The following is a 27924-nucleotide window of genomic DNA, read 5'->3' as shown; positions in this document are numbered from 1 at the left end:
TTCCGCATTTCCGCCCTGTCTAGGGCTTTCCGAGTCCTTTTCCACAGGAGATTTACCCCCTGGTGAAACGCGCCAAACCCAGGAGCCGGCGGGCCCAGGGCAGGCTGCAAAACCGGTCCCGCCGAAGGGCGCGGAGGGAGGGAGGGAGGAAACGGCGCTGCACAGACGTAGGGCAGCGCGTGGCGGCTCGGCGGGAGGCCGATGGCACAACCCCAAGCCAACAGCCGCTTGCTGAACAGCTCCAGCTAAAGGAAGCGCGCGCGGCCCGGCCAGACACCGCCACCCCCAACAGCAGCAGCATCCGAGGGGCCTCCGTGCACGGCCCGGCCCAGCCCAGCGACTCCCTCACAAAGGAACCGCTGTAGGGAAGGGGCGGGAGCGGGAGGTGTTTCTCGTGGTCCTTGCTCCCCCAAGGCTGAGGCGAGGCGAGGCGAGGCGCGGCACGGAGAAGGGGCCGGCCCGAGCCGAGCCGGGCGGCAGGAAGCGGCGCGCTTTAGCCGCCCTGCCCTGCCCGCGGCGCCATGCATTGTGGGGCGGCAGCAGCAGATCCAAGATGGCGGCCAGCAGGAGGCTGATGAAGGTAACATCCCGCCTCGCGCCGGCTGGGCCCGGGTCGGGACCGGGGGCTCGCGGGAGGGCAGGCGGGCGAGGGGCAGGGGCTTCCCGGCGCCAAGGTCTCTCATCGCGCGGGAGCGGCCCGGCTCCCGGCCTGGCCCAGCGCCGCCCGCAGGCTGAGGCGAACGAGCGGGAGCAGCCGGCACCTAGGCCGCGCCGGCCGGGGCTTCCGCCCGCCCTCCCTAGCCGGGCTGTCCGCGGCAGGCGCCCGGGGCCTGCGCCGGGGCGGGGGCGCGACGGGGCCTGGGGAGGCCGTGGGGAGCGGCCGGGACTGCCGCCGCTCCCTCCCTCGGGGGCTCCCGCCGTGACTAAGCAAAGAGGAAGGGCTGGTGGGGAAGGAAGCGGCGCTGCCTGGCCCGGGGCTTTCCCCCGTGGGGCTCGGGAGGCCGCTACACCCGTGCGATCAGCAACTCCGTGGCCCTTCGGATGAGAGGGAGGGAGGAAAGGAAGACAGCCCCCTCCACCGCCTCCTCCTGCTCCTCCTCCCCTGCTGCCGCCGGGCCGGTAGCGCCGCTTGATCCAGACGGAGCCAGACTCTGTTCTTCCCTGATTTTCCCCTCCATGAGGTGAAACTCCTTTAAAGTGAAAACTTTGAGTTGCCGCCTCCCCCACCCCCTGCGCTGTGATATGAGAGCCTGCTGGCAGCTTTCCTGGCACTGAAACTTGCCCTGGGTTCAAAAGTGACTTGGTTTCGCTTGCGCCTGTGTTGACCAGACTTCCCTGCCCGCCCGGGGCTGGGACGGGGAAAGAGTGGGCCCAGCCCCTGGGGTTGGACAGCACAGTCTTTTACCAGAACTGGTCTCAGCCCCCAGGGTCTTTGAGAGCTCTTATGACAAGGCCAGACGCATCCCTTGCCTGATGATCATCCTCCTCCTAAAAAAGCGTATAGTCTTATTTCACATCCTGGGTGTTTTCCTCCCTTCAGGTTCTTCAGGGTACTGTTTTCTTGCACAGCATCTTACTGGGTTGTGTAAACTAGTACACTGCGTTTTGCACTACATTTGATGTCATTTTTTCATCTAGGTGCTAGCAGCCTGAATCAGACCAATGCTACCGTTTCATTGCCTGTTGCGCAGATGCAAGGAGCAAGTTCAATGTGCTCTTTTTCTTTCGCCCTCCCCCACACACACACACACACACGTGCGTGCACATCCTATGTGACTTAGCAGTGCGTCAGGATTGAAGTTTACACGTGACTTAGTATTGGTGCTACTTTAAATTTAGTTAATTTTTTTTTAATATCTTAGTCCTCTACCTGGTTTCTTGTACTCATTGGATATTTTTGAGCTCTACTGAAGACAGTAGGACCTAGCAGAGGGTTCTGTCCTTTGTGTAGCTAGTTTAGGTTTAAATGTCAGTTTTTGGGTTCATAATTTGTAAGATGAAAGGCACTGGGAATTTCAGTGGTTAAGAGAATTGTAACAGTTCAGTGTTGATTTTTACCTGAGGCTAGCTTTGCTATTTTTATTTTTTTTTCAGTCTAGATTATAATTTTAGCAGTGGAATAGAATACCTTGCATACAGATTCATAGATACAAACTAGTATTATTAACACCATTGATGGACATTAACTGTCCTTGAGCCGCTTGATGAGACTGCACAAATTTGGATTTGATTTGCTTAATTTTTGACAGACTGTTATAACTGTTTAAAAATGAGTACTTTTTCTGCCACCACTGAAACTATTAATGCAAAGTATGTATACCTAAACGAGAGCCCTGAGTTTCTGAAGGCAAAAAAGAGCAGTTATTGTATATTTTAATAAGCTTAGATTTCCCACTTTGTTCTCAGATCACATTTCCTTTTCAAAGCCTTGTATCTTTTGGGGGCAGGGGTAAAATAAAAAAATGTACATAAATACTCCTAGTGTAACTGTGAACAAGAGGAAGAAATTAAAACATGGGAAGGGCCCATTAATAATGCTAAGCGTTCTCTAAAGTATAGCTTTCATTTTTCTCTTTCTATAACATCAAGTATCCTGCTGCATTTCTACTGAGACAAATACTGAGGTATTTAGTTTTTAAAATATTTTCTCTTTCTCTCTCCACTAACTACATACTGCTATTCTAGGAGTGTGTGGCCAGATATTTGCTGTTTGAAGAGTGGTATAAGGAGGCATTAATTTCACAAAAATGAAAGTGAAAATTGAAAAGTAAAGTTTCATTTCATGCCCACAGTTGACGGTAATCGGGATGTTTTACTCTCAGATACTATTAACACTATAGTAGGGGTGCACTGATAAAGATTTTTTTGTCTGATACCGATGGCAGATTATTAACCAGCCATATCGGCCAATACCAATCCGATAGCCAATTTAAAGGGACGCAGGCGGGCAGCTTGGAGAGCAGTGTCCAGCTGGTAAGAATGTGGAGGGGAAAGGGAAGGAAGAGGTGTGGGCAGATGTGCAGATTGAGGCCCCCATGATGTGCAGGGGCTGCTGGGGCAGGGGCAGGCACTGACCGGCCAGGGGGGTGAGTGGATGCCAGAAGTGGGGCAGAGACATGCAGCTTGTCTGGGGGGCACAGGGTAGGGGAGTAGAGCTCCCTGCCACTGCGTGATCCTTCAGGAGAGGCGGGGGTGGGGGGCATGTGATCTCTGGATTTGTGTGTGGGGTGAGGAATGGCTGCCTGCTGTGGGCTTGGGGCCAGGGGTTGTGCCAGCCTGGGGCAGGTGGGGGGGACGGGGAAGGAGATGGCGCTGAGAAGGAGGGCTACGAGGTGGGCTCTAGCCACTCCAAATTCCCCATAGCCACTGTTCTGAGCACTGTAGCCACCAGCCCGGAGCCTAGCCCCCTGCCAGGAATAGGCCAGTGCAGCCCCAGGCCCCGAGCCTGCAGTGAGCAGCCCACCCTTGCCCTGTGCACAAATCTGGTGGCCACATACATACTCCCAGGGAGGCCTGGGGGGTGCGTGCAGTGGCAGGGAGCTGCCCCCACCTTCCCCCTGTGCCCCCCAAATGAGCCACCCATGGCTCCACCCTTCCCTCAGTGCCTGTTCACTGCCCTGGCTGGGTAGTGCCTACCTTTGCCCCAGCCCCTCCCTCACTGTGAGGGTCTCAATCTGCACCCCCTCTATGCCCCTTCCTTCCTCCATGCCCCACTCCCTCCAAACATACCAGTCAGATGCTGCTCTCCAAGCTGCAGGGGTTCACTCCTGGCCCCATGAATGGCAGCTGCATGCATGCATGTGGCATATATCAGTGACATAATCTATACTACCCCAGAAAAGCCAGTTGCTGATAATGTTAACTTTCCTTTTATTAGTGCTGATCCAATATGCAACTGATATATCATTGCACCTCTACATTATACTAATTGTTATGAATAACAGTAGTTTTTTTTAAGTTATTAAAAAAGGAGGCTTGATGACTACTGGGCTGGACTCATTTGAGTCCAGTCTTTTCTCCCGCCCAGGCAGGTGGTCGGACTTGAAGATCTACAAGGTCCCTTCCGACCCTACTTCTGTGATTCTATGATTAAGCACCCTGTTACAGTGGTGTCTACCTCTGCAGTAGGGTCCGATCCAGCTTTTTCTGATTTTTGCAGTAACCTCACTGGGCCCCTTTTTCTAAAAACTAAGGTGTGCATCCTTGCAGATGTAGAAAGCCCCACTGAAATCCGTATAGACTTGGTCATGATTTTGGTTTAAAACTTAATTCTGCACTACTGAGAGTGGCATCCAGTAGTGTTCTATTGATTAACATTTTATGACTTGTGATAATTGGACTATTTACCATCTATTTAAGTTGTGCATTTCAAAAAGACTTGGGGTCAGAAAATATAATGGTTGACATCTTAAAAAAACCCTCTTTATTTTCACACTTAGAATTGTTAAACTAATCTCCTATAACTTGCAGATCAGCAACTGAAATTGTTTAAACCAGGACTTTCATGCAAGCAAGGACTTACCTAATTGAAATGTTTTGGAGTGTTATGGTTTTTATATGATTATTTATATTGTTATTGGTTATTTATGTTAAGGGAGCACTAGGAGATCAGGGCTTTAGGTTTTAGCAGGTGATGTACAAATACACTGTAAAAGAGTGCCTGCCCTAAAGGGCTTATAATATAGTTAGATACTCATGTTTCCCACTCTCTTTTATTATATTCACCTTATAGATGGAAAGCAATCTTGTTTTTAATTGAGAGAGCTGTCTATATTTTTAGTTAATATACAAATATCAGTTTGAAGGAAATAGTGAAATTCAGCATGAATATAATTGTTTAGTTAGAGTTTATTTTAAACATGCAGATCAGGGGTTACACAAGGTTAAGGTCACTGCTACTGGAACTTGCCCTTGTTAGAAATATAAGCGCTAAGTTTATCTTCAGGGAATTCTCTGCAGCATCATACATGCGTAGTACTTCATACATAAATGTTCTGGAAATGTGTTAAAAGCCTGGGCCATATTGTATAATACTCTGTATAAAGCGCAATAGACCTAAATTTTGTGGGCCAGAGACCATATTAAGTGGCTTCTGTTTGAAAACCTTCATTGCAAGAAGCAAGGGGCCTGGGGCAGCACAACCCCACCCCCTCCCCCGCCATGCACTGGACATACATGCAGCCAGTGTTGAGGCTCCAGAGCCCAGTGCAGGTTTTTGCAGCCTCCTGGCTGCCTTCTACAGCCAGTCTGGGATCTGGGCAGCTATAGCAGGCAGCTGGCAGGCTGTACATACACCTCTGGTTGGACAGTGGGGGAGGGCCTAGGGTTGTGCTGCCCCAGGCCCCTACCCCACCATCTGCCCAGAGGCATGCATGCACCCACCACCAAGTTGATGCTCTGGAGCCCAGTGCAGCTGTTGGCAACCTCCTGGCTGCAGCTAGCCCGGGGCCTGCACAGCTGCTGCCAGTCACAGACCCCTGGCTGCTTGCAGCAGGGCTTGGATCTTCCCAGTCGCTTGCTGTGAGCAGCCTGGGCTTTGTGGCAGGTGGCAGCTGTCCAAAGGCTGGGCTGGCTGTGGTGTGCCCAGCAAAATGGCCTTGTGTGCCATGCTTTGGCACATGTTCCAGGGAGTTGCTGACCCTGGGATAAAGTATTATAAAATCATAGAGAAGTAGGCCTGGAAGGGACCTCTGGAGATCATGTGGTCTGGCCCGTTGCTCAATTCAGGATCAGTCTTGACTAAACCGTCCTGGTTAAGTGTTTGTCAGATCTGACCTTGATAATTTCCAGTGATGGAGTTTCCATGACTAGTCTAGATAGCCTGTTCCAATGCTTAACTACCTTCATAATTTGAAAGTTCTTCCTAATCTTTAACCTAAATTTCCTCTGATGTAGTTTGAGACCATTGTTCCATCCTCTTTAAAACTGTTCTTTAGATCAGGGGTTGTCAACCAGGGGCACACATACCCATGGGGATACTTGGAACAGTCCTAGGGGGTATGTACGAGCAGGTGGAGACAGAGCTCTGCTGCCTCCCAGGAGCAGGGCCAGGGTGGGGCAAGGGCAGTGTGCGAGCTTCCCTGCCCTGCAAAGGGGCGCCACTCCTTTGGCCCTGCCTCGCCCCAGCCCTCCTCCTGGGAGTGCAGCAGCACTCTGTGCCTGCATACCATCCCTGCCTCCCCATGCCTCATCTAGCTGCCAGAGGTACTTAGACTAAAAAAGGTTGAAAACCCCTACTTTAGACAAGTGGTTCTCAGTCTGTTTCTGTACCAAGACCCATTTGTAAACATCAGTGGCCAGTCCCAAGTCACTGAATAGTTTAAGTAGAAAATAGCCCCCTGGCTCTGCCTCTCAGTCTCAACACTCAGCCCTGCCCCTCCCCCCCATCCCTACTTGTACCCCTCACTCCTCTGTGGGCAGGGGGGTTGCATGAAGGGGCATGTACTACACCCCCCCAGTTTGCACCTACAGCAGGCATGGGGCTGTGTCCTGGCTGGAGTGGCATGGGCAGGAGCTGCCTCTCCGGTCCAGCTGGCAGGACTTGGTGCGGGAGGGCAGAGCAGGGTGATGAGACTCATTGCTGCCACTGCTGCCAGAACTCCAGCAGCGCGAGGAGTAATGGACAGCAGGGGCATGCAAGCTGCGCTCACCTTCTCCTACCACCAGTCGCTCATGCTTCGGGCTGCAGCTCTACATACCGCCATGACCCAGCCACTGCTGCCACTTGTCTCAGGCCACAGCTGTACACTAGAGAGGAGGCGGGGTGGCAGGCAATGTCACCTCTGCCCTTTGACATGTCGTCTGTGCTCCCCTGCTCCCCCCATAGACTTACCTGCAAGGAGCTGCAGGAGCTGCTCTCTGCACTGCCTGGCTGGCATGTGCATATGGCTCAGGGGTCCTGCCTGATAGCCCTCCTCCTGCAGGCTGGAACTCTTCCAGTCTGGAAGGGGAAACCAGTTGTTTCCCAAATTTTTTCTCCTTTAGAGGAGAATCCATTTTTAAAGTTGATCCATTTTTTAAACTTTGTTTGCGACCCTTTCATATATTCTTGCAACCCACGGGTTGAGAAATGCTGCTTTAGATATTATCTAGCAAAGAGATCCAGTTGTCCAGAGACATTCAGGATGAAAATCTGACCAGCTATAAAAAATATTGAAAGCCCTCCCATTTCAAGAAATTCTTGACCGTAATTGACAGAATATTTCAAATACTTGAAATAATTAACACTCAGAATTTGAACGGGCCTTTCATTTTAACCAGTCCTTCCCCTCCAAAAAAAATCCAACCCTAACCTAGGAAGAGTTAAAATCCAAAAAGGAGAGAAACCCCTTAAGGATACTGTTACTATTGCATATTTACTATTGATTTTATATGAAAGTGCCCCTTACTGTGTTAGTAGGTGGCTGTATAAAGCCCTAAGAATGATAAATAGAGGAGAGGAATCAGGTGTCAGGCCAAGTAGAGGAGAGGAACCAGGAAGGGAGATTTGTTTGTTATGAAGTGTGAAGTTGTTTTCACATGTATACATGTATCCATAGTATTTGTATAAAATACCATATACAGACTTCATACACCTGTTTTAATAAATTAGTTTGGGACTATGGTATGTTGAAAACATAATTGGTAATTAGGGAGATACCGGGACTCTGCTCAGATAGACCTTCCATGTGAAGTCCCTGTATAACATAGTCAAATTACAGTGTCTGTAAGATCTTTGCTTCTATTTTCTGACTCTTTAATGCTAAAGGACATTTTATAATATGAGGGATAACAGTTTGTGTTTACTTCTTTTTTTAAAGAAACCGTGTTTGGGGAAGTATGGGAAACAGGGAGATGGTCTTATACAGTGTTTCACTATGGACTTTCACAATTGCATAGTCAAACATTTACGCAAGGATTGAACAACAGGGAAATAAAAGCATAAAACCACACCCATGTACCTAACATTGATGGTATGTATTTATGTTATGCTGTAGTCTAGTAAACAGCATAACAACTCCAAATGCATTCAGAATTTTGTATTTCTCATTGGATTTTTCAGTTGCTTTTAACTTTGATATTTTATGCTTTTCTTACTTGGAGCTCCAGTCTTCAGTGACAACTGGCCACATGGGAAATGTAAATTTCTGCTGCTTTAGGTTCCACGTGTAAAAATTCTTACATGATTTATGGCAGAGGTAAAAATAGTGATTTTTTTTTTTTTATTTTCCCTTTTGTAACTTAAAATGGGTTAAAGTGCTTTTACTCAAGATGTTAAACAGTCACGTTAGAGATCAACCCGAAAAGTTCTTTGCCAAAAAGTAGTAGTGTTTAGAAAATAAGAAGTGTGTGGACACACAAGATTTGTAATTTATCTTTCAGCCTTTGTAATAGTTTTTATGAAAACTCTAATCTGTACATTATGATTTTTGTTTTTTGATTTTGAAAAAAATCCATATAGTTTGAGCTTCAGAAGTGACATTGAGTATTGTACCAGTGTCTTGGGAACAAATTTAACTTAAAAACGTCACTGCTTTTTGGACATTGTTAGTCTGCTATTTATAAATAGGTTACAGAATATTTTTTTCTGCATTAAATTTGTTTAGTGCATTTAACTGTACTTCAGGCTTGGTGCAAAGCCTTTTGAAGTCAATGTGAGAAACTGTCTGTGGACTTCACTGAGCTTTGGGTTAAGCTTGTGAGCATGGGCACTTCCATTGCTTTCCCTTGTGGTGTCATAGGCAGGTCACAGAGCGGATAAGAATACTGCATTGGCACCAAAATCAACTCTGGCTTATGTAGCTTTTTCAGAGAGCAATGGGGGAAGAGGGCAGGGGGTTTAAAAAAAATTACAAACTAACTTGGACTCAAAAATGAATGTACTTTAAATTTTTTTAATCATTAGGATTTCAAGCTGATCCATTTCTTTTATGCTTTCAAAAAGCATAAATGATGTACTGAAAATGAAAAATTTACTTTTTATGTAACAGTTATCCATAACGTACAAAAGGAAGGTATTAAATGCTCTTGCAATCATGTCTCTTCAGCTCTATATATTTCAAGATTAAATATTACCTCTGAAGCAATGTATGTGTTCTCCATTTTATGTACTATATGTAGTTTTTTATCTTAACATGTCAAAAAGCAAGAAGCAGTAAGTCCCAAGAGATTCCTGTGAGACAAGCAGACATCTCCATTTTATAAATAGGGAAACTGTGATGCAGCAAGGTCATATACACAAGGTCAGTAGCAGAGTTGGGAATGGAACAGAGATTCCTAAATTCTCATTTCTGTGTTTTGACTATATACTACATAGTCACTAGTCAGGTCACCTAAAACAGAATGGAAGAGGTGGCGGGAGGGAATTGGGAATTCATCTCTTCAGCAGGTATTGAAGATCATAGGTTTTCTTTTAAAATGAAAACAATACGTGTTTGGACTCATTGTTTTGCTTCCAGAAGTTATTTTTGTCCTTAAAGCCTTCCAGTCACTTTTCTGACCTGCATGTTATGCCAACTCCTTATCTGTGTACTGCCCATGGGCATTCTGTGTCATTTGCTTGCTTATTTGAGAAAACCTGTTGTTACTCCTCCCTGGCTATCTTGCCTTTCTAGTGCCACAATAGAGAGACCTAATTTTCATTATGGGCTGTGTATTGCCAACAAAATAACTTCGCTTCTGTTGTAGAAGTTGTATTACTGATGCTGGTTTTCTCCAATTTAAAAAAATCCCCAATTTCCGGTTTTAAAAAAAGTAACCCCAAATCCACATTTTTCCATGATTAAAATGAAACGCCACTAATATATATTTCTATATATATGTGGAAAAATATGGATTTGGGGATTTTTTTCAAATTGGAGAAAACCAGGATCCTTGATTATGATGCACTAGCCAGGAAGAATACAGCTTAAGCTGCAGCTCCTACATTGCATTAGCAAGGGAGGTAATTAGAAAAAGGCCAGTTATAAACTAAACAAGTTTTATTGCAAACTAGTACTATCCATATTAATATGGAACCTTAAAACACTGTTTTCAGAAAGGTTTCACTTCATAGTGAAAAATGGCTGCCTTAAACAACTATTAAGGGAACAACAAAAAAAGGTTTCTCTTTAATTAAAGTAACCCACTAAGAAAAGTAGAGTAGATCTGTAACCTTGATTCTTGCACCTCATGTAGTCATGCCGTTAAAAAAGCATTTAAAAATGTCACCAGTCTGAGTTGGCAGTTTTTTAGGTTGGTATTCACTTTGTATGAATGACTGCAGGATGTGAAAGTGGTAGAGGCTCAAGTCACTGAGGATGTTTTGGGCTGATCATTTGGAAGGATGATGAAGAGTGGCTTCCTATGCTGACTTCATTGTATTGTATGTAGTTTCAAGTGATGAAAGTACAGAACTAGCTTCTCTGGACATATTTATACATGTTCCATGGCAGGGGTGAAGCTTTCATTAATATGGCTCCAACAGCCACTCTAATTAAAATGCCCAGTGTCTCATGTATTTGGCATCTCATGCTTCAAAATGGTGACAGGGGCACTTTAATAACTAAAGGTCATTGAACGAGCTTTAGTTAAAGCACCTCCACCACTATTTTGAAGCACAGGGATGCTGAATACAGGTTTTGTGGAGGCTTCTGGAGCCTGCTAATTGGCACACATCGGAGCAGGTGTCGGGCACGCATATAAGTGTCCTGTGTTTAGTTGGAAAGACCTTTTTAATGCTCTAAAATTGAAGTGGAGGATTCATTTGGGACAAGGGAGAGGCTTGTAGGTTCATTAAAAACTTTCTTTAGCTACATAAAAACTACAGTAACTTGGTGGTCAAGAGTAACTTCTGCTCTGCTTAGTACATCTCTTAAACTAGCTGCCTTTCAGACTTCCATTTTCATTCATCCAAGGGCTGCCATATTTAAATACTTAATTTGAAGGCGATAAAGAGGTAGATTTAAAAAAAAAAATATTTCTTAGTATTATGAAACTGTAGCCCACCCTTCTTCTATTTTAAGTGCATTGGGTGAAAGCGGTTAGGATATGGATTAGGGGTGGACAGTTATTTCAGCTGGCGGGCCACATAATGAATTTTGGGAAGCTCTCGAGGGCTGTACACACAGTTTTTCAGAAGATATTATTTTAACAAATTATAGATAAACACATCATGTACTAAAAATCAAACATCTACTATAACATACTTTAATTAAAAAAAAGTGCTGATTTATGGTTTTTGAGTAAGTATATAGAGATAATTACTAGGGACCTACCGAATTCACAGTTTTCACAGAAACCAGTCATTTGGTCTCTGCGAAAAAGCACGGGGACCATAAAAAGACACAAAAACAGCAGGGTGGGGGGCTGTAAAAACAGAAAAGGGCAGGAAGCCCTGACATCCTGAAGGATGGGGGGGGGGTGACACTTTTGTAGTGGAACAGGGCAAGGAGTGTGGCATGCCTCTGACTGGCCAAGTCTGGTGGATCTCTGTCAGTCTCCAGGGAGGAGCAGGACTTCTGGAGCCCCATGGCCAATTGTGTGTGTGTGGGGGGGGGAGTGGTGTGCCATGCTCCACCACAAAAATTACACCCAGTATTGGGGGGCAGCTACCCCAAATTCAGTAGGTCCCTAGTGATTGCATAATAGCTCAAAATAAAGTCTTACTCTTGTATATTGGGCATGTTGGGGTGGTGCATGTTTGCACTGGGTCCTGGGAACCAGCTGGGGATGGGGGGAGGGATGGAGGAGGCCAGGGGGCGTGTGCAGCTGAGTTCGCCCAGGAGGTGTGTAGCAGGTGTGGTCTGCCCCTCCCCTCCTCCCCCCACAGCTCATGGTGCTCTGCATCCCTGCTCACTTCTGCCCAGGTTACACTCCCACCTGCATTGGCCCCATGCCCACTAATGGTGCCACCCTGACCCCAGTCAGCATGCGTGCCTGCAGGTGTCCAAGTAGATGGAAAACACCTGGGAGCTGGAGCTGGACCCCCATGTGCTGAAGTAGGAGCCACGCAGGTGCAGCTTACCCTGCCTGGCTGGGTGTGTGGTGCCCAGCATGCGCCTCTGTGGCTACTGCCTCTTCCTCATGCTACCTGCTGCCCAGAATGGTGCAGCAGGGGCAGAAGGAGGAGGAGCTGCTGGAAGCAGGAACTGGGCAGCAGCAGCAGAAGCAGCCCTGCCAGGAAGCTGGTCAGGGCTGGAGCCAGGGCAGTGGCAGTGCGGTCAGCAGGTGCAGAACAGCTGTGGCTGACAGCATGGTCTGGGCTGCCGCGGGTAGGGCTTGACCCTATGCGGAGTGCCATGGGGGGCAGCTGTGGGCTGGATCCAGCCTGCGGGCCATATTTTGCCCACCCCTAATATGGATCATGTATTTCTCTGTTTGTGTACAACACTACATTCAGTTGAAGCGGGGGATGCTGCAACATGAATTTTATATAATTATATGCCACAACCAGACAGCATCTAAAATAAAGTATTTCCCCATTCATGTTTTTTTGGGAGAAAGGTCCTGGTCACCTTTAATTAGAATTTGGTTAAATGTGTGCTGGGTAATCTCTGTCTGTAACTTTTCCTGCTTATGATGCCCAAAAGTTATTTTTGGTTCAGAATGAGGTTTATTGTTAAATTTGTGGTCATGAAAAAGGGTAGCTTTGTGTTCTGTATACCCAGTGGTGTGACAGCTGAAAGCACTAAGCTGAATTAATTGCATACCTTCCTGAGCCCCTCAGAAAAACATCAGTCTTCTGTATTCGAAAGCCAAAGGTACATTCAGCATACAGATATACAAAACCAAGTGTCAAACTTTGTACTAGACTCTTAGGTTCACTGAACATAAGCTAATAAGGGTCATCTTCCACCGCGTATCTTGGTCTATAGTGTATCTCTATAAATGTGACTCAGGACTTCTTTATGGCTCCATGCCCTAAAGGAGGGCTGCAGGTAGCTCATGAGTAATTAAACTGTAGCCTGCAGAGCTTATCAGTGCAGCTCAGAAAACCTAGAGTGTAAACACTGTTGCCACTTGTCCTCTTGACTGTTCTGAATTTGGGGTCTTTGATTGCCATTGGTTACAAATATCAGCAGCAGGAGAAAGGGGTGGGGGTGAAGGGGAGTGGAATTCACTCCCTGGGTTCTGGAGCTGTATCATGTCTGATGCTAGAGGTGGATTGTCTAGCCTCTGAGAAGCACCATGGTCTGAATCTGGTCAATAGGACCAAATTAAACTGTTTCTGTAATGATCAAATTGGGATATAACTAGTGGCAGTAGAACATCAAGAATCACTGCACCAGGTTCTCCAGTCATTTCTGGAGATGATATGAAGTGTAAACCCCGAGTCAGGGACACCACAATTGAACCCTGTGCTCTGGGCATGCCCTTAGCTGTGCCTTTTATTCCTTTTGGTTGTCTTAAAGGTTCTAGCGGCATGTTACTGACATATGACTTTTCCTATGCTTGTCAGTCAAGGTGGGAGGAGGTGTGATCCCTAACTGGCATAACTGGGATGGCAGAAGACCCTACTATAGAAGCTGCTCTATTGGTAGAACTGTGCTCTTGCTGTTTTGCTTATGGTCAGTGATTTTACTGTAATGGTACAACGTCTAGATTTGTCACTATAGTTGTGTCACCACCTAGCAGTGTTTGTCATGGTAATATGCCTGTGTTCCTGTGTTGTTAAGAAGCCCTTAGAATAGATGCAGCCTTTTTCATGCATCAGTTTTGAGAGAATGAGTGTAGCCTTTGGTTTCACAGGGATTATCTTCTGAGTCCATGTTTAGAAGATCACTTTTGTTCCAGTTGTTCAAAAAAAGGAATCTGTTAATGTTCTTAGGGGTAAAATAATTTATTAGTAAGAAAATAGGCATTTTTATGTTTGTTTCCTAGATCTAAAATAACATACTATGGAGCTGTCCTTAAATAGCATGTCAACATGCCATTGGCTGCTTTTTCACTGAAAAATGAACAAACCCCTTAATTTATTCAGAAAGATTGCTTTTCGAGTAGAAAATACTGTTTTTTAGTTGACACAACTTCAAGAATTATAATCTTGTTAAAATCTGTGTAGTTGTGTTTTTACTAAATCTAAATTAAGACTGGAGATGAAAAATAAAGCCTTGCTTATATGAATTTTCCCTGATTTAGCAGACGTTGGATTTTAAACTGATTTAGTTCAGCTAGTGCAAATTTGGATGGGAGTTTAATTTAGCTTAACTGATTTAAGTTGCACTGAAATGTGCCCATCTTTGACTGAAATCATTGTGGTTTTACCAGTTTAAATAGGTTTAAAACCAAATGCCTTTAGTTAACCAGTGTGCACCTTGCCAGTTTTAACAAATCCCAAGACTTGCTTTACTTCCATAAGTTGACAAAGGATTCCCTATTCCAGAATCATTGTAGGAGAATGAGCTTTCTTGGTATCAGACATGCAGATCAGTCTAAGCAAAATAACATAACAAAGTAGCTATTTAGCTGACTTCTCTTGTATCTTCTTTTGTATCCTCATGGAATGTCATTTATTTCCATAAGTAAAGAGTTTGCTTGCTTGGCTTAGATAACTGGTTTTTTATAGGTGCAGAAGTCCCATTTGGTTTTATTATGTGGGTTGCCACTTCTGAAACCACAAACTCATTTAGTATTAAAGGAACTCACTTTGACCTCCAAGTTTCTTGAAAAGTAAATATGTCATTGGTTACTGTTATTAATGGACACTTATGCTTTGTTGCTTTTCAGGAGCTTGAAGAAATCCGCAAATGTGGGATGAAAAACTTCCGTAATATCCAGGTTGATGAAGCTAATTTATTGACTTGGCAAGGGCTTATTGTTCCTGTGAGTATAAAATGCTTTATATATGATATCCTGCTGGACCTTGTGCACCTGGGGATGACTTCCATTGGAAAAGACCTCATACAAATCTGTGCTTTAGGTGGCCATTATGTAATAGTTGCAGCTTGACAAACAGGCTGTGATTGCTTTGATGAATTAAAAATTTCACACTGTGGTTATATCTCTTGTAGTGGAAGAGAAGAAGACCCAAACCATGGTTGCACAGACAACAGCTGCCAGTTGTTTGCTCTACAGATTTTATATGGAAATTTTAAAAGCCTCTGAAAAGGAAGCCTGGTTTGGTCCCTCACTTCCTGAAGTAGAATACAGGGATTCTGGATTTAGTAATAGGTGTATTGCAAACTTTCTCTTTACTCTTGGGCACATTGTTTAGTCTTTCTTTTTCTTATATTTTATTTTTGCCATACTGTTTTTAAATATAATACTACTCTCCCTCCTCAGATCTGTGATATAAATCCAAAGATGCATGAGAGTTGATTCCAATACTGCTGTGAGGGCTGCCACATAATTTTTCAAGTTTTTCTCTAGCAACTCTTTCAGTTTGGCCTTTCTACTGACTCTGCACAAACAGCATTGCAGCCGTAATACATTGTTATGTTGTTCAGCATTTTTTCTAATGTATTGAGGCTTTGCATCTTAAATAAATTACCCTGATTTTTGTTAACTTAGTTATTAAATCATTTATCTAAACGTTGCAGTAACCAAATACTGGTGTGTTGTCCCAATGTTACAATGGATTTTTAAACAAGAATTTTCTCTAAAAACAAATGAAAGTGTATAGCTAATATGCTATCCTACTACTAAAAAACTGTGTTATGGATCCTTTGTTTTGGTATTCCTACTTACAGGTACATTTCTCTAATTAAATTTAGAAGACAATTTGGATATACAGATTCTGCAATTGGGGCTGGAGGGCGTTAAAGGGTAATACTTTCAAAGAAGCTGACATCCGCTTCATTTTTTTTTCCAGAGACGCATGAGTGCTTTTGTAAATATTACTCAAACCCATTACTTGTTTTCAAAGGCATAAAACGTTTTAAATGAGGGTTGGGTTTTTTTTCCTTTTAAAGCTGTATGGACAGTAAAACAAATGCAAAGTGATTTGTAGCAGTTAAATTGCTTAATACTCACTTGGCTTGTACCTAAGGATAAAAACATCTTATTTTTCCACTTTATCCCACCTTAAAGATTACCATCGTGTAAGTAGTTTTAATTCCTGGGTTACTGTAACAGAAAAAGAGGGAAGTGTTTTTAAAACGGCTGTACTATACAAGATACAAGAGCTGTAAGGTAGTGTCCCAACTAACAACTTGATTATGTTATTGACTCCATTAAAGAGTTAAAAATAATGCATGCTATGTTGATTTAGACCTGTTTTCTCTGGCCATTGTTACTTTGTTATGAGTGTATTAAGTTGGTATGCTTCTACCATTGTAGCCAGACATTTGTATAAACCATATTAACAGGAACTGTTTCAAAACTCTGCTTTTAATAACGGCTTTGCTAGTCTAGGTCTGATGCTATTCTAAGATAGGCCCAAATTCACACGTCTTAAGAATGGGGTGGGTTGTAGTAATATAATAGTAATTTGAGTCCCTAGTGAGGAAATTATACCTTTTGGAAGCACTAAAGCACAACGCAGTATAGGCAATGCATGCTTAGATTCCCCTGCTATGTCACCCTAGTGGCACATTATAAGTGGGGGGCGAGCTGCTACAACAAGGTAGCAGGTGATCATGTGTAGACCCATGTGATCGTTATGTCACTGTAGCGCACCATATGGTGACATAGCACATCATTATGTCGCCATAGGGCAATGTGTAAATGTGCCCATTGCGCATTAGTACAGATGAATGGTCTTTTAGTGATGCTGCTGCACATTAGACTAAATCTGCTATACATGAGTGCATTAGCATGGACTTTGCTCGCTGCACTAATGCAGAGTAAAATGAGTCTTCTGCACATGAAGCATCTCAGGTAGATGTGCCCAGTAATGAGGAAATAAAAGAATAGAAATATGTGGAGTGTATGTAGGAAACACAAGTGCTGTTTGATAGGCCTTTTTAAAATGTCTTCTCACTATTGGTCTGTTTAGAGAAATTATTTTAAATTAATTAAAAAATGAAGGGCAGGATTTTTTAGAATTGGGTTCTTTAAAATTAAGATCTACAGACTTTTGGAAAACTCAATACTTCTGAAAGTTAAACCACTTATTTACATACAGGTAAAAGGATTTAGGTGCCAAACTTTATTTTATTTTTTAGAGAAATTTTAATAGGCAGCTGTAAAGTAAGCTACTACTGTATTGGTCAAATAGAGGGGGACTTGTTAGGAAAGGTAAGGGAGGAGTTGAGTTTATAAGCTTATCTGGTTGAAGGAATTTGGATTTTCACCTTTATATTGGGTGTTTTCATCTGCCATGTCTTGTATTGAATTCCTTCATGAACAACAAGTTGCATCTGAGTCTGAGGCAACGAAGGATGTCAATGCTTTCTTCTCTGGCCACTACAGAAAACATAGAGAGCAATACAATCTGCATTTTTATGTCTGAGGCTTTGAACCTCAGCTCTGTAGTGCTTCTGTGTTGCTAATTGAAGGCTGCTCCTTAACTGAGATCATTCATGCTGCACCAAAATACTTGCTGATCCTTTGGATTTTAAGTACTGTGGAACAAAAGATTTACAGTTAACTCTCTCTCCACCCCGTACTCATTGAAGCAGTCTTTTAGATTTAATAAGACTTCTCTCATGAATGAAGTGAGTAGGCTGTTACACTGGAATTTAAGGAAAGAGATTTTTACTTGGCGACATATTTTATAAACCACTGGAATTCATGGTTCTTGTTTATAGCAGTTTACTGTAATATTCCAAACAGTGAAAACGCCAGTAAAATGCTTTTTGTTTTGAAGAAAATATTTTTAGTGATCAACTTCCTGACAAAACAGGAAAAACCCAAACTTGTTTATGCTCTTAAATATCACCTGTATTGCCTTAACACTATATTTTGTTATCTGTGTTAAGCATGGTGGTTGCTTCTTAATTCTTAAGCTTTATGTTCATTCCTCTTGCAAGGTCCCATCATACACACCAAAACCATCACTGCACTGAGCTATACATGATTTTCAGTTTTTGTTGTGGGCTTTTGCAGAAAAAACATAGCCTAGAAATTGTATATTGGCTTGGTTAAGAGGAAGTGATTTTAAAATCAGTGTTTTGTCCCTAAATCTGCACTTGTCCCTAAATCTGCCTACAACTAGCTATTAAAGATCTAAAGAGGTTTTTTTATGCATGTAAAAAAAAATTGGGTCATTAATTTGAAGGTGGACATAACTGATAACATTTGCCTTTCCTTAACTGATATAGAATGGTCTAAAATACAGCTATCATGCTGATTTGGATTTTTTTTTTAAAGATACAAGTTGGTGGACATAAGCTGGCTACAGATAGAAGGGGTTTTTGTTTTTGAAATATGGGGGGTATTTGTATACAATAAAACTTTTGTTTCAGGATGTTTTCAAACAGGAAATTATAGTATATTGACTAGGCTTAGTTAATTAGTGATTGTCAGTTTTTACAATTAATCTTTATTGGCCATCCTCTCCCCAAGATTTTAAAACTATGATGGTTGATGTACAATTGTGTATTAGGAAGGGATGTGGAGTAGGCAGCTTACTAAGTGAGATTGTGTGATGCCTGTAGAAGGTTTTCGTGGAGGATGTGGTTCCAAAAGTGGCTTGGCCTTCTGGGTATAAAGGGTGTTTTGTCCATTAAAAGAACGTTGTTACAAGAATAAACAGTCACTGAGCTGAGAAGCAAGTCAGAGACAGCTTCTTATCTTTGAAGTATCTGCCTGCACATAGATTTGTCATCTTTTTTTTCCTTAGTTGCCGTTCAGTTATAACTTACTGGAATAAGATGAGTTCATATACTGTACCTAAAGAAATGTATGGATGTCACTGAACCTACAATGCTGTATGTGCGTATTTTCATTGACTGCCATGTAAGAGCAACTATCCTAGGTTCCATGTGCCCTTGTAAAAGTAATTTATTGGTATGCAATACATTGAATCGGCCTCATTCTTTAGAATTACATATGCTGTAAGTAACAGGAATGACTGAAACTAAATGGTTTACACAGATCCTTTTAAAATCATGAGCAGCCCTTAACATGCAACCTTTAGTTGAGCTTCATAAGTAAAACCCTTATCCCACCTCCTGGTTCCTTCATGTTCCATAAAGCGGATAGAGTGGTTCTAAAACCCTGAATCTGGCCAAGGGCCAATATCCTGCACATGAATACTGTGACACAGCTGTGGCACTACCTTGGAAGCCCTGCTTGCAGATTGACCAGAGCCAAGAGGGGGAGACAGGAGGCAGGGCAGAGATTCCAACTACTCTACAAGCCTGTAAGGCAGTTTGTGGAGGCTGCTGAAACACAGGTTTCCACAGCTAGCTAAATTATGCCAGGTCACTGTAAGATCTGGTACCATCATAACCATCCCTCCCCTGGATTGTAACTTCTGTGCTGTCTCTTAGAGGTGCGGTATGGAATCTTTCCTGATTATGCTTGATGCCATCTTCATCTACCTGCAGAACGTTGTTCTCTTCCTAAAGTTACTAATATTAGATAACTTGTTTTTAGCTCATAAAATGGGTTTAGTTGAAAGAAATAGGCTGTTAGGCAAGGGAGTTAAAATATACTTGAAAATTTGCTTTTAGCAACTGTTTCTCCCCGTCTTCAACATCCTGAGCAGTCATCATGCCGTAATTATTGCTTGTGGTCCAAAAGTTAAATTTTGCTAAACTTTGAACGTATGAAATAGCTGATTTTATTCAGGATTTCTTATAAAATAATTGAAAAACATTTTAAACTAGGAGTACGGGGTCTTTAGCAGCACTTGTTATCAGAGTCTGACCATGCTGAAACTGAACAGGGCAATGAAGAATCATTCTGCCTACTTCATAGCCTTCTTGCCATACTCCTTCAAAAATGATCTGATAAGAGGTACCCAAAACTGCATACAAACTCAGAGTGTTCTCATCAGCAGATGCAGTGAATATCTATCTTTAGTACAAGTGAGCACTCAGCAAATTTTTATGCAGTCAGCTAAAGCAAAAAGACTCTCTCAAAACATATAGGGAAATCTGACAAGTCAAATTGCTTTTCCCTCTGTTCCACCATACTGAGATGCATGAAATAAACAGGATTAGAGGGAGAAACAGAAGACAAGGAATAAAATTGATAGCTCAGAAAAGACTTGAAAAACTTTGTTTTGAAATAGGGTGTAAGCATATTTTGCAAGGTAGGATTTGAGAAATCTGGAGTACCATGGAGTAGAACGCCACCTCCACCACTCAGATAGTGTCAGAACTCTGTTGGACACTCTGCAAAAGAATATTGTGATTTTTGATGGCATCTGGCACATAAATGAACTAGATTAAACCAAAAAAGTGTGTCTTAAGTAGGGACTGTTTGAAAGATGGAAGTCTGTAGCACGTGGTCTCTTAAACTGTATCTCTTCTGATGTGTCTGATCCTTACATTCCACATTCTCATTGCAGGACAATCCTCCATACGATAAGGGAGCCTTTAGAATCGAAATCAACTTTCCAGCAGAGTATCCATTCAAACCTCCTAAGATTACATTTAAAACAAAAATCTATCACCCGAACATTGATGAAAAGGGGCAGGTTTGTCTGCCAGTAATTAGTGCTGAAAACTGGAAGCCAGCAACCAAAACTGACCAAGGTAAGGCTCGGTGTGTAGGAGGAACTTAAGAAATTGTGTTCCTGTTATAGATCAATAAAAGCTTGACTTTATCATGTAAGTGCTACTGTTCCTGTGTAGGTTTCTTTTGCTCAGTGGACTACTCTCTCACTCCTGTTAAAGTGTTCTTCTGGATCTTCAGTTCAGAATATCAAAACAATTCCATTGAACTCATTAACTTAGGCCAGTGTCCTTGGTAGACAGAAGTTACGTGTATTTTACTGCACTGGTACAGTTTTGAGGTTTTCAGTATAATTTTTAAAAGAAAAGGTCTGCACAGATAACAGCAGGCCTTAAGGCTGTGTGTAGTGTAATGCTTTCATCCTGGAGGCTTGATTTAGTGATCAGAACATCGGACTTAAAATGCCTAGACATCAGAGAACTTACTACTTCTCATTCTAGCAAAGATTACTTGGCTCTTAATCCTTAAAAGATGGATAAATTGAGTACTATAGGGCTTCCCATGTGGAGGTCTCTTAGATAAAACTCGAAAAATTTTAAGGAGTAGTATTTGATAATGTTCTTTGAGGAGCAAGTTGGGGTTGAAGGCCTTTGTTTCCATGAATTATTAAGTTGAGACTATATCTCTGTTTGATAATGTTGACTGTTACTTCATGTTGCTAGGTGGCTATTGTAAGAGTAATTATTGTTAGGGCACTTTGGTTTTTGTATTATGGTATGCTTTTAGTATTGAAAATTCATATTTGTAAAGGTCCTTTCTGCTCTAAAAGTATTTGTGACTAAAGAAATTTTTTTTGTAGGAGAAAAAGCTTGCATATGTTTCTGTGACCATAAATTTACTTTCTTCCAGCCTTCTACTTTCATTTTTGTGCTTTGAACCGTGTCCTGTTAGTAACGCATACTATTGTTAAGATTGCATATGGATTTCAACTTCCCCTTTCCACTTCTGTGTTCATAACCTACAGAAAGTGTGCTTGAACTTAGCCCAGGGAACAATTTAGGGAAATGTTTTTACCTGTTCAAGAGGTGTATAATTATTGGATCATTTTATGATCCAACTCCACCAAATTAAAAAAAAATGGAAGGTTTTTTAATACCCAAGTCTCAGAAGCTGTGCTGTACATTTTTTTTTGTTCAGCTATTTATTAAAAGGGTACATAGCTACAACACAATTCTGTTCTTAAAAATGTGCATTGTGGCCATGCATTTTGTCTGAATTAGCATTGTGATGAGAATTTCTTCTTTTAGTGCCAAACTTGCACACCAAATTATCTTACTAATATTTCTTTTCAGTCATTCATTTTGTAGGTTTTATTGTGTGTGAGGAGGCCTGCAGAGCACAGTGTTGATGTTGGCTGAGTATGCAAGCATTAACATGAGGACAGCTCTCAGAAGTGCTAGGCTCAAGTCAATTGGGAAGTCAGCCAATGTCAACACTGCATTCCTCTGGTAGTTTGTTTAAGCAACTCTAGTTTAAGGTAAGAAAATGAGGTCATCCTCCAGCCTAACAGTAGAGTGACAGGTTATCTTCCTGGCATGTGTTGGTCTTGAGCTTATGTTCCTCACTCCCTTTTGATAAGCATGGGGAATAGTATGGATGCAGTATGCTGTTCTGACTAGAAGCAGCACCTGACATTGCATTCTAGCAACCCTCTGGTCCAGTGTGAAATGACATAGATGATTTTGGAGTCAGCAGAGCCCAGTACTTGTCTGCAGAAAGCCTGTTTCAGAGCCAAAGGGAGTAAGAAGCACAGGCAAATACTGAGCAAGTTGAAAGCTGGGCTGTGCAAAGAATGCAGAAAGGCAACATTCTTGCATGAGATTATTATTTTGTAGCCTGATTTGGAGCCAGTTTTAACACCTGAAAACTTAGTTACAAGCATATTATCTTCTCATAGGGTCAGGTTCTTTGAACCATACTCCAGCCATGTTAGGAATCTGGAGCATATTTGGGAGGTGTGGTTAAAATGCAGGACTTGTCTTTACTGCAAAAGCAAGCTGTATTGTTATCATAGCAGAGACAGCTGTGATGTAACAGTTGTTTCTGCAGTGCAGTTGAGACTTCAGCACCAGATTTACCATGGGAGATGACCTATTTCAGTCATTTGAATGGCTGAAACTGGCTTTAGTAGTTTAAATAATAGCACAGAACTTAGCAAAATCATTTTTGTAAGACAGTTTATTGTACGTACAAACAAAAAAGACACTTTACAAACAAACATAACAAATCTTGGCCCCTAATCCTAGAAACCTGCACTTTATTCACTCTTGTATTTACATTCCCTTTTGGTAGTGACTGTTTAAAAAAATAGAGTGATCTTAGTCTGCTGTTGTTGGTCCTACTTCATGTATTCTCTTGCAAGTATCTGACACTCAGACTGTCTGAAACAGAAGGTCAAACCACTTGTTTTTTTATCTTAGTCATATTTATGAAAGCTCCTGCACACTTTTGTCCCTACGTAATTCTGAATTAAAATATCAGCTGTTTAAATATTAATGTTTTGCACTTTTGAAGAGATAATTATAGGAAATGTAGCATAACCAATCACTTAAAACCATGTCACACATCTGTTGGTCCCCTCTTCACTTTTATTTTTGATCGTGATATCTGATATGTTTTCATAAACTAGAATTCAGGCTAGTTATGTCACGCATCAAAAAATCCTGTAACCAAAATGCAGTTGCGTACAGCACTGGGCTCTTAGCTGAAGTATTTTTGCATCCCCGACTTTGAAATTCTGCTTCTACAAAATCGATTTCTGTCCATTTTCTACAGCGTAGTAGCAGGATTAGATTAGCATTGACACTATCAGGGTCTCCTTACTCCCACTTTAAACAAAGAAAACCTGTGGAAATCAGCCAACTGCCGTATGGAGGGAAGGAAACTTTCTTTAAATGATTTTTATAAATATTCTAGTGAGCTCCCCCATTTTGCATATGGCAGCTGGCTTGGGGGAGGGAAAGGGGAATGTAAGCTTAAGAAAGTTTTGGAATAGTTCCTTTGGAAGGTGTGAGAGCTATGCTGTTCATTATTTGAGGTACACAAGTGTGGCTTAAATAGGGAATTTGAAAGCATGATCTACTTTTCTTTCTGTTGATTATCACAGATACCTTTTTTTTGATTGTGTGTGTATCTTTTAATAATGTACTTAATGTAGTACAGGACAGGAATTTTGCCTTGGCCACTAACCCAGCTTCTAATGACCAGAGAGATGTAAAAAAAAACATAACATTAGATTTCATTGTTCTAAGCCAAGTCTGTTTCTTGAATGCTAAATACAATTTCATTTTAATGTGGTTTAAGATGAACAGTTTCACTGAAAGGCCCTGACTAGGATTTTTTTAAAATCTTCTGTAAAAGACCTAAGCTTAGTCACAAATATTGGGATGAGAACCACTCTGAAGCTGTTCACTCAATATATCTTCTTTAGCAGAGGTATTTGATGTTGCCTACCAGAATAATGGGGAGTGTTGGCAATTTATAAAAGAAGCAAGAAAGTATCCAGGTTACTAGATTCATTTCAGACCAGCATGTTTGTAGTAATTTAGTTTTTTCTATCAGTGGGCACAGGATCTCTCTTCAATGGTGTACCAGTTACAGAGGCAGAAAAGTGGTAGCGCTGTTTGATCTGCACTAAACTTGACTGTTCGTTTCCTAATGTGCATCTTCAGTTTTTCCTTCTTAGGATGAATCATTATTTCACTACCAGACTAAAACTTTGAGCTGTGTGCAGTGCCAAAGATGGTTATCACTGTGTCTTAAGAAAGAGCACAGATTTACATTCTTAAACACGATTTAAACTCTTACTTTTGGTGTGTTGCTCTCTCACTTTGCCTTTTTTAAACATAAATGTCCAAGTCATTGACACCATTGTACTTCTTTTGACAGTAATCCAGTCCCTCATAGCACTGGTGAATGACCCACAGCCCGAGCATCCTCTTCGGGCTGACCTAGCTGAAGAATACTCTAAGGACCGTAAAAAATTCTGTAAGAATGCTGAAGAGTTTACAAAGAAATATGGTGAGAAGCGACCAGTGGACTAAAATCTGACAGTTGATGTCAGCAACGTATGATAAAAGATCCGGAGCAGTGCATTTCAGACCCCACAAAGCAGGACTCTATGGAAAATTGACAAGTGCCACCTTTCGGTGTTAACTTGTGGCTGTTACTAACTTTCTACAGTTTTCTTAATCAAAAGTGGTGTAGGTAACCTGTAAAGAAAGGATTAAAAATTTAAGATGTTCTAGTTCTGCTTTCTTTGTTTAAAAATCACTGCTTCAATATACTTTAAAGTATGCTGTTTCTTTTTCTTGTCAGAATTTATCAAAAATATCTTAGACTTATATCCTGCCCTTACAGTTGTGGCTGTCGTCTCTTACTTTTCCTTGCAGTTCCCATTATCTTGAGTTCATTTACTTCTTCATTTGGTTTTCTTTCCCAACACTGATGTCTTAGAAAAAATATCCCTGTCCTGGCAGAAAATGGTTGAATGTTTGGCAGTTCTGTTTATTTTTCTGTTTAAATGTTGCACTGTGCTTTGTGGAACTTGGTTGCAAGTTCCCCTTAACTTCAGTTTGTAACATAATAAAAAAACACAAACCAGCCCCCAGAAAACAATCAGAACTATAGCCCAGGTATTATGTAAATCTGGCTGATGTTACCACAATAATGTTTATTAAACGGGGAAACCCAAGTTTTTGTGTGCGTGATTGAATTAAAATATGGCTTATGTCCTGCTTTTGGAAAACTTTGACAAAGAAAGTACCTGTAGCAAATGAATAGTGGAATGTGATTATGAAGTTCTTTCACTTTTCTTCTTAATATCTATGCAGACTAGCTAGGAAAAAAAATTGCACAGAACAACATTGCAACCAGTTTAGAAGAGTTTCAGAACTTGGGGACCAAGAGGTACCAAATAAACTGTTTTTGAGTTAAAAATAAATACTTTTTGGAATGGTTAATTTTGAAATTAAAAGTTAAATTTGACACCGTTGCTAGTCATTTGAGTACATTTTTCCATCAAAATGTATTAAGAACGTAAGTGCCATATTGGGTCAGACAAATGGTCCATCTAGCCCTGTATCCTGTCTCCTGTAGCAGGAGTGGATGCTTTAGAGGGAGAGGATATGAACAGAGTATATCTGGAGTGATCTGTCCTCTGTCATACCCTCCTTGACATCCGCCATCATTGGCTTAGAGATGCCACAGGATACATCTCTGAACCATTTGTATTTTATAGAATGACATCCCCTCCCCCAATTACTGTATGATTCTTTTTATTAAAAATGGTATGAGAATAGCATTAAGCAATAAACTGTAATAAGCAGAATACATTTCACTAGTACTGTCCATGAATATCTGTAAGAAATAATATACCACACTTGAGTTAGATGATTTAATGAGTATTTAAAATATCATCCCATCATCCTAATTTATTTGGACAAAAAATAGGCTTTTCTTTTGAAGGCATGGAACCTTTCCCAATGCAAAAGGCAGCTCTTGCTGTTCAGGACTGTTCTTAATACAATTTCCAATTGCTTTTCTTTTAAATGCCTTTTCCCCCTAGATCTAAAATGTGATCATAGCTGTACAGTCAAACTGCCATACAATCAAACTGCCTTCTCTTCCCAACCATGAGAATTGTTCTGTTGTTGAACAAGCAGATTTATCTGCAGAAATCCTTAGGCACTTAGGAGTACATACCATTTTGATGTGCAGGAAGTTGCATTAGTAAATCCTTTCACACCTGGATAGTTGGTACTCCTACAATCAGCAGTAGTATAGCCTCTGCCTTTGCAATGTTTCAGGGCGAGTGTGTGTTAAAGAAGCAGTTTTGTTTCTTGTATATTTCCTTTCTCTTCTACCCACCCTATTTTGCTCTGCTTTAAGGTTTAGCATAAAGAATGACAGCCCAGGGCCTCTGATAAACCTTTTTTTTTTAATAAGTTAGGGAGCTACGTTTAAGTGTTCTTAGACAGATTCTTTGGCAGATAAATAAAGTTAAACCACGTTCACCTTATTTACAGAAACTTGCATTTCCTGAGTGTTTTCAGGCTTGGTGAGAGCACTATTACCAAATTTTTCACATCTTTGTGTCTTCATTTGCAGATAGTTGCTACTGATTTTGTTTCATTCACGCTCACTCACATTCATAATAAAAAAAATTGCCAAATTATCTGTCAAACTGAAGTGTGTGTAACTTCTGCATCAGATACCTAAATGAGCCACTGTTCTGTTTCTCCTATTGATCACATCTGTTGGCATGGAAATTTGCCATTCCCTGACTTTTCCTTTTATATTTATAAAAACTATAGCACTTGTTTGTCACCCTTGTTTGTACATGGTAGTGAATATACCTTCTGATTGTAAACCTCTCAGGTTAAATGCTGCATTTATGTGAATCAGTGCCACTTAGATATCACTGAAAGGGAACTGAGGAGTTTGGGGACTTCCAGGAGCTGCAGTTCAAAGTTACATCAGCCTATAGCAATGTCATGCCATTCATTTGAATCTAATGTCTAGGGGTCAAGTGGAAGAAAAATATCAACCTCAATTCTCTTCTTGCTATCTTCATAGTCCAGTGTCTAAACCATAAGATGTGTGACACTAATGGTAGCTTTTACTTATAGATGACCCTCTTTGGAAAAGATGCAGACCAAATACCAATGTACTGTATGGGAAGTATGAATAGAAAAATGAAAAGTACTAAGACTTTCCTGTGTTAACTCAGGAATTCAAACTGTTGTCCTGTCTGGTTCCCAAAGCCAAGTTGCATTCTAAACATGCAGTTTAAGACCCAAAATTACAACGTGCTAGTGAAGCTATATGCCCAAGAGTATTGGTACAGGCTTTCTGCAATTCCATTCTGCTACCCTTAATAAAAATGCTCTCAAAGGCTTTGTGGCATGGTTTATTTCCAGAGACTGAGTTTGTAAAGAAACTTTCTAAAGGTGAAGTTCATAGTTGGTGGTTTTGCATGCGTCTTTACTATCAAATTATATTGCTCTTAAAGAGTTCACTTTATTTCCTTAGTACATAAATGTAGTTCAGCTAAGGCAGTTCCTGTACTTAAATTATCTCAAAGTAGTTCTTTACTTATGTTTCCAAACCAGGGGTGGGCAATTACTTGGGCTGGAGGGCCACTTAGGGAGCTTTGGTGAGCTGTTGAGGGCTGCATATGCACATACATTCGCACCCTCCCCAGTTCACCTGCCCCTTCCCCCTCTTCCAGTGCTCAGAGCTAGCACCTGCCAACCACGTTTGCAGCTAGAGGGGTGGGGAATGGAGCCTGGCTATGGGTCTCCACATTGTCCTGCCCCACCATCAGGGCTCCTGGCACATGTGCACACCCAACCCCTGATCCTATGGCTTCCACTGATGGCAGAGCAGGCTGCCAGT

The 27924-nt window shown here is 41.8% G+C and overlaps 1 protein-coding gene across 2 annotated transcripts; it reads left to right on the top strand.

Annotated features, from left to right (window-relative positions):
- The first annotated feature begins 475 nt into the window (after nt 1–475).
- UBE2L3 (ubiquitin conjugating enzyme E2 L3) lies at nt 476–27423 on the top strand. Of its 2 annotated transcripts, none has more exons than XM_019539071.1 (4): nt 476–580; nt 14686–14781; nt 20360–20546; nt 24415–27423. In XM_019539071.1, the coding sequence occupies exons 1-4, from the start codon at nt 554–556 to the stop codon at nt 24567–24569; spliced, it is 465 nt and encodes a 154-aa protein (XP_019394616.1). In that variant the 5' UTR covers nt 476–553; the 3' UTR covers nt 24570–27423. The 2 variants fall into 2 exon arrangements, with proteins under 2 accessions (XP_019394616.1, XP_019394617.1); XM_019539072.1 differs by lacking the exon at nt 476–580 and adding an exon at nt 7820–7952.
- Nucleotides 27424–27924: the final 501 nt, after the last annotated feature.

The sequence above is a fragment of the Crocodylus porosus genome, unplaced genomic scaffold (assembly GCF_001723895.1).
Source record: "Crocodylus porosus isolate Cpor-Errol unplaced genomic scaffold, CroPor_comp1, whole genome shotgun sequence".
Lineage (NCBI taxonomy): Eukaryota > Metazoa > Chordata > Crocodylia > Crocodylidae > Crocodylus > Crocodylus porosus.
The sequence above is the reverse complement of the archived record's forward strand: the minus strand, read 5'-3'. Positions and strand labels throughout refer to the sequence as shown.

Bases quoted from the DNA above. Each gene is read 5' to 3' on its own strand.
- UBE2L3 (XM_019539071.1), top strand. From the start codon at position 554: ATGGCGGCCAGCAGGAGGCTGATGAAG. The intron at 581-14,685 runs GTAACATCCCGC...GTTGCTTTTCAG, and splicing joins CCAGCAGGAGGCTGATGAAG to GAGCTTGAAGAAATCCGCAA. The intron at 20,547-24,414 runs GTAAGGCTCGGT...TTCTTTTGACAG, and splicing joins AGCAACCAAAACTGACCAAG to TAATCCAGTCCCTCATAGCA.